Source organism: Triturus cristatus, chromosome 1_1 (assembly GCF_964204655.1).
Source record: "Triturus cristatus chromosome 1_1, aTriCri1.1, whole genome shotgun sequence".
Lineage (NCBI taxonomy): Eukaryota > Metazoa > Chordata > Amphibia > Caudata > Salamandridae > Triturus > Triturus cristatus.
Window position 1 is genome coordinate 237,510,777 of NC_140579.1, and position 7,051 is coordinate 237,517,827.

Consider the following 7,051-nt stretch of genomic DNA (forward strand, 5'->3'; position numbering starts at 1 on the left):
TGGAGTATAACAAGCTAAGGGTGCAGGATTCCATGGCCATCACATGCGGGGAACACTGTATTTATTTTATCAGTAAAATGTCAGAGGGTGTTTCGTTTAGAAATTTCTTAAATCTATATTCACGGGATCTTGTTAACAATGACAGTATAGTTGTGAGATATGTAAAAGAAAACACAGGGTCGTCGGTCAGACCTGTGAAAACCGAGTATGTAGCTTGTCAAAACTGTAAGGGTTTATAACAATCGTATGCTTAATGTTGAACATGTAAAATAAAGACATTATATTTTAAAAAACATGTATTCAGACTCCGTATTTCAATATACATGCACCTTAAATGTTTTAAAAGACGACTGAGACGGCTTGAAAAGTTATAACACGTGTTTATTACAAACAGGTTGGTATGTGGGTCATTAGTTTCACATACTTTATTGAAGAAACCAATGAAGTAGAAAAAAAACCAGGAACGTTTATACATATAATACACACAATTATTCAAAAAGTCTGTAGAACCATCAAGGCGTAATCCACGTGAGGGGTTTGGGCACAGTCTTTTTGCGTGGTAGCACCTTAGGTGCAGGGGTCGCCCATGTCGGGGATAGCCTTCGAACTTCAGAACTTATAGGCGATGGTAGTAGGGGGGCCTTCAAATTTTCCAACAGGCGCCGGTGTTCATTATTCCAAACGAGCGTGGAGGGTATATTGAGTTCAGCAGCGGCTTGCAGAAACTGATCCCAACCACGAGGCGCATTTTGAGGCGTTAGGATTTTGGGATGCGTGAGACCTTTGACTAGATCGTACATGTGCGACCCTGCAACCGGTTGTCCCCTGTAGAGAAATTCCCCTCGCTCATTCCAAGAGGTTAGGTCTTTAGAAGCTGCGAGTTTACTCATTATCATCTGCGCAGCCCCTCTGTGTCTCTGGCTTATATTTTTTAAGAGATCGCCAACAAAGGTATCTGAGGATGTTGCAAGATCGGGAGGCGGCTGCAGGGGCTGCGGGGCGTTGGCTGGAGCTGTTGGTTGTTCAGAGTCTGGGGTATATAGAGTCAGCTTGTTTTTCTCGGTATTCCACTGGGTGTAGGAATTTAAGAATTTTTTGAGAGTGGCGGTGTAAAGGTTAGCCTTGTCGTAGGGATTTAGATCGGTCCTGCTCAAAATTTCTTGAATTTCAGTATCCAGACGTAGAGTCTCATTTCTACGGATATCCCAGGCGTTGTCCGAGGAAGACCCCATATGCTCCATTTGTTGCCTAGGCACCAGATACATTTTTGTGGCATGTTCCATCACCGGCCCGTGATGAGGCTTGTAATTATAGGTATAGCAATGCCCAACAAGTTACCTATAAAACCCCCAGACTGTCTCACCAGTTTCTTCTTTGTGATAAGCGATGCCCTTTTATTACTGAGCTTCCTGATAAGACCCCTCTTCTTCTTCAACACCTGCAACTGACGCTTTGATATAGGAACATTGCCTTTTAGGGTGTTTAGGGCTATTTCTGAAATGGCAGACACTAAATCGTCAGAAGCGGCGCCCAGGATGGCCTTTCTGTGTTGGGGGCTGGCTGTAGCAAGCATTTTCAGGAGAGCTAGATTGCGACGTAGGCGGGCAGACATGGTCAACACCGTGTGTTATAAGGGAGGGTCTGTAAATGGCTCTAAAAGGCATCAGCGCGGCTTTTTATAGGGCCGGGTCTTGGGCATTGGGGTGTAAACTACAGGGAGGTTGGGTGGAAAAATATCAGCCCTCAGTCTATAGTCTTCTAGAGTTTCATTTTTTAAGTCTACCAGCAGGTACCCGTGGTGTTTTGATGTAGCGTCGTTAAAGGCCTCCATGAAGAAGTGTGTGTTGCCGGGGTACATCTGTTTAGCTATGACGGATATTTGTTGTTTGTCACGGGGGTTTTTAAATAAAACAAGGTATGAAGCGTTGAGAGCTATAGACCGACTGTTCTTTCCCTTGTAAAACAAGTTCTGCACAATGTAGCAGATGCTTAGATTGCGATGATGTGAATATTGAGTAAAAGCTCTCTCTAACTCCGGATGATCACCACCTTCACGCATAAGGTCATCGACAATTATCATATTTACAAGGGTAGGGGGCAGTAGCTCGTCATCGTTGAGGTTATCCGGTATGCCCTCTATAAATTTGATATGGGGGAACCTCCGAGCTAAGTCTGTATAAAGAGGCTGCCAGCATGAATAAAGCCACACAATGTTGTTAGGGGTTTGTGCTAAAACAGAGCCTGCATTTTCTAGGAGCTTTTTTTATAAAGTAGCTGTTACCGCAGTTTGAGGGTCCTGCTAGCACGCAGGAGAACGGGTGTTGCAACCTGGTGTCCATGATCTGGAGGCTGGTTCTCTAATGGGCCTAATAACCATAAGGCAGGGTTTTATAGTCAGCAGTCAGGACCCTTTTATCAAAAACAACTCGCAATGTTTTATGTAGGGGCTGGGTTGTAATTTCCCACTTCTTTTTGGATCTGACTATGCAGGGCTGGTTCACGACTATGGTTTTAGCATTGTCAGAATCGGCTGCGGTAGCGTATTCATGCACCAGATTCTTCAAACTATCAAAATTGATTTTTAGGGTGTTGCTGACATTTAATGTTATCCCTTTGACCTTCATACACACTTTGTTCTTGTTTGTGTGGTAACTGTATGTCTTAGGTCCCGAGGATGTATATTCGAATATATACTCATCCTTATCTAGCTCGCTGGTCTGATTACCCAGATAATCCCCTAGAGGTGGGTCTTCATCCCCCGGTTTGCTCACAAAAATCACAGAGTCTATATCATGATACAAGCAGCGCTCCTGGAGCTTATCCATAACCCCGTAAAGCTCTAGACGTGCGTGGGCTGTCGTGAAGCAGGCTATGAAAATGTTTATGTTGTTACACGTTGTGGGGTACTCTTGGGTGTATTTCCAACACACAGCAGCGGTATCGTCATCGATAAACTCACAGCTGGACACTTCGTAGCACGGAGCAAACAGGTACTTGAACAGTTCATCAGGATCTGTTATTAAGGTAGTATTTGACAGGTTTGTGCGCTGTGCAAATTTACCCCACAAGGAGTTTAGACAGAGTTTGGCTAGCTGGTGACGTGCAGGGTTGACCTCTATCAGATGGGGTCGTAGACGGATACCCTCGTGAGCGTAGTAGTCAGCGATGTATTTCTGTTTTGCATCCTGACTAGTACACCATTCTGGATACCCTGAGGCCTCCTGTTTGTCTCTGAGAAACAAATCAATGTAGGGTGCAAAGAGTTGTGTTGTAGTGTCCTTAAAATGCCACACTTCGTGTACTCTGCCGAGCCTGTACCCTTTCTCTAAGGCAGCCTGTACCTCGATGCTACACCAAGTGCCTGTGAGCATCCTTTGTTCTTCGGTGTGGCTGCAAACACCAACCTCTTTAAACATCGCACATGTTCGACAGAGGGGGAACAGCAGCTTACTATCGACTCGGCATGGTAACACAGGAAAGTAAAGTTGCTTAGGAGGATAGATTTCGCATTTGACCAGCCCAAAGTATTCGGTTAGGGGCTTAAAATCTCTATAGATGATTGTGGGGTGACCCACGGGGTACAACTTTGTTTTGTTCACAAAAGGGTACAGACTGGTGAAATCATAGTAGTGTATTTTCTCACCCTCACCAGCGGCCTTGTACAGTTGTATGGCATTTGTACGACCCCCGAATAAGGCATCGCGGGGCTCCAGAGGTTTGGGTAAATCACGAGTGTTAAGAAAAGAGCAGAGGTCAGTGTCTGTTTTTAACATGTCTAACCACTCGTGCTCCCCAAAAACTCTCATAGCAATACCCCGCTTTTCAACATACTGGGCCTTTGTGAGAGTACGTCTGTATAAGTGTTCAAATGTGGCACCCAGCATTTTGTTATACTCATGGGATTTGTAACACTTGGGGCAGCCGTGGTAAAAACAGCCGTTGAATTCAAAGGCCGTCTGCACACCCTTAATTACAGAGTACCCGTCCAGGTGATAGGGGCCCAGGCGGTATTCACCACCCTGTAAGGCATGCTGAATTTGTATGTCTTCCTTCTCAGAGATGTGCATGAGCCATTGGATAGATGGGGTTGAATAACGTTTCTGTTTACCGTTATAGAGGTCTGGCGGTACTAGAGCGATAGTTTCGGGCATCAAAAACATGTGTTTGTAGATGAACATACACATGGAGGCCAGAGTGACGTTTTGAAACGGGTCTATGTATTCGGCCGCTTCTAGCCTTTTAGGGGTTTTGGATTTCACGGCCAGACCCTTTTTAGTTAGGGTCTTGGATTTCAAGGCCTTGACTTTCTTAGTTGTTGTCTTGGATTTCAAGACCTTGCCTGTTTTAATCATAGACACCACAGCATCTCTGAAGAGGTTACAAGCTTGCCGCAGGATCATTACATCAGCCTGACAATAAGCTTTCAACTCTGTTTGAAAATGAAACTCCTTTTCACGGTTTTCAGAGTACCATTGTAGAAAGCTCTCTTTCTCATCAGGCATCATGTATTCAACCCCGTAGCTGTCAGGAGGCGGCATGGGCCCCACATAATTCTGGTTAGCCCAGGTGTTAAAAAAGTGTGGAAAATAACCTTTACATCCTGGGAACCCAAAGGCCTTAAGCAGCTTGCTCAATTTCATGGGTAGGAAATTCAGGGTGTCTATGAACCGTATTTGTAAAGAGCATACCGTCATCAGCATCAGTTTAGAACCCTGGGTTATGAGTTCAACTTGGATCTTTTCACGAATCATGTTTTGCAGAATAAAGAAGGAGTCGTAGGCTTTTGAATTGTGGGCGAGCATGGTATACCCTTGGAATTTGGTTTGAATGAAAGTGCTGAGGAAATCACCAACGCATGTTCTGCCTTCAAACTCCCAGCTAGCGTCGGAAGTTAGTTGGTGGGCGTAAATATAGTTAGGCTGGTGTACCCCCGTCTCTTGGGTGCACTCTATATCAAACACTATATAGTTTTCGGTCTTGGTTTGGGGGAGCCCATTAACCATGTAACACTGATGGTTGGTGCCGGCCGTGAAAGACACATGGCACCTGGGGCATATCATGCCTTTGCACTTGTGATCCGTTGCCACATACCGACCACACTCGAGGCAATCCTTTTTAGGGATGCAGTTAAAAGATTTATTGTGTATGCTCAAGCAGTCTTGCGAGCGACAAAACATCCTACACGTGCCACACCGCACCTTCAAGGTAGCGTCTTCTATACACCCGTCCCTCTGACACATCTTACAATGCATTTCACACTGGTGATATGTTCTATTGTTGTATATATGATCACAATGGGAGCACACATACTTAACCCCCAGAAAACCTTTAAGGTTCAAGATTCTGTAAAAATGATTTTCGTTATGAAGGACATATACGGTCTTGTTTCTCACACGTTCCCCCGTTGTAAAGTACTGCCAGGAGCCGTTGTGATAAAGAACTTTCACCGTCACTGCGAAATAGTCCTCAAAAAGACCTATGTCACCAAAGCCGACCAGGCGGTCAGGAGGTATTTCAAGAACCTCATGGGCTTCAGCCGCTCTAGACAGAATGACAGCGTCAGGGGTCTTGCGATCCATCAACAGCCCCACGATGCTGACCGCCAGACAGGTATTGGAGGCTGTGTCGTTAAAGTTGAGCAGCCACCGGTGCTTCTTACCAATTAGCTGACTGTATAGTATGCTCTTTAAAGGTCTGGAAACACCCCCCTCACGCCCCCGTACAATGAGGGCTATGACTCTAAAAGTGCCATAGGCGACTATCTCAGCCTTACTCTGTAATAGCCTGGAGAGGTTTTCTAAAAATTGCACAGCGTCAAACACATCTCGGGCCTTCCTCCTTGTGAACAAAGGCCGGTCAAAACCCTGCCCCTGGAAGCGGAGTTGGAAAAAGTCATTAGGACCCACATCGCGTGACAACCTTTCTACGAGCTCCTGCACCGCCTGATGTATAGCAAGAACCCCATGATCGGATGATGTTATATGGTTTAGGTTAACAAATCTAAACTCCTCATAGTGTTCTACGGCGTTAAACCTCTCTACAGGACGCCTGTAACTTCTAACACTCTCTAAAAACAAGGGCTCTGAACCCTCAGCATTAGGAGTGTGACTTAAGCCGTTGTTCTCTGGAGTGTCATTTTGGGGGTTCAGGTCGTGACCTGTCTCGGGGGTCCTTGTAAACCGCCGGGTAGCGCATATTCTAGCCTTCTTCAGCTTACGTATTAAAAGCCTACGCTGCCTTGCACTATTAACCCACTTTTGTTTTTTTTTACGGGCCCATGCTTTTCTAGGATCCAGGCCCCAGCCTATCTGAACAGGGTGGTTTGTGGCGGTGTACGTCTTGTTCATGGAGGCCTCCGCTACAGATCCAACACGCAGTTCTTCTGAATGTCCAGAGGTTTGGAGTTTTAACGCTCCACCCCCTACCCCCTTCAAATGTCCGACCAGCTGGCCGTGTTTCAGGCGGTGGTGTTGAAACTATGGTACCTTGTTTGAAGGGTTCTAGGGAAACAGGGCTGTCTTGTTTGAGGGGGTCTAGGGAAACCGGTGGCAGGGGTTTCAGCAGTTGTATGAAGCGTAAGGACTTTGTCAGTAACCTCTGTACCTGACGGTTATACTTGGATTTCGGGGGACTCTTATGAGCACCACAGACCCTGGGACTCTTTAGGGTTTGGCTCTGCCATAGTCACGCCCTTATACCCCATATGTCTGCCACAGCCGCCTGACACGTCTGGATGATCACTTTTTTACAGATATCAACCCTTTGCACGACCTTCTGTTGTTGGTATTGGTAGCCCCCAACCCCAATTTTAATTTAGCGGCGTTCGCCTGGCGTTTTAGTTTTCTAACCGCCATCTGCATCTCTTTTACATGCGCCCCCAAGACCGTGTGTATGTTTATAGGAGCGTCTTGCGGCTGATTAGGGGGGACCGCCTTGCGAGGTCTTATAAATGGCTGTAACTCCTCAGGACCCGCTTTACTGCTAACAGCCTTAGCCCCTTTCTTTAAAGCCTGTGCCTGTAGTGTTTTAGAAACAGGTACCCATTGCGAAC

General features: G+C 46.0%; 1 protein-coding gene across 1 annotated transcript; it reads right to left on the minus strand.

Moving 5' to 3' along the window:
* Positions 1–360: 360 nt before the first annotated feature.
* On the minus strand, positions 361–6,649 carry LOC146870063 (uncharacterized). Its single transcript, XM_085626264.1, has one exon. It carries the CDS (start codon positions 6,345–6,347, stop codon positions 2,367–2,369), a length of 3,981 nt encoding a protein of 1,326 aa, XP_085482390.1. The 5' UTR covers positions 6,348–6,649; the 3' UTR covers positions 361–2,366.
* Between the last annotated feature and the right edge of the window lie 402 nt (positions 6,650–7,051).

What these genes read in the sequence shown, in the direction of transcription:
- LOC146870063 (XM_085626264.1), bottom strand. Translation starts at nt 6,347, where the DNA reads ATGAACAAGACGTACACCGCCACAAACCACCCTGTTCAGATAGGCTGG.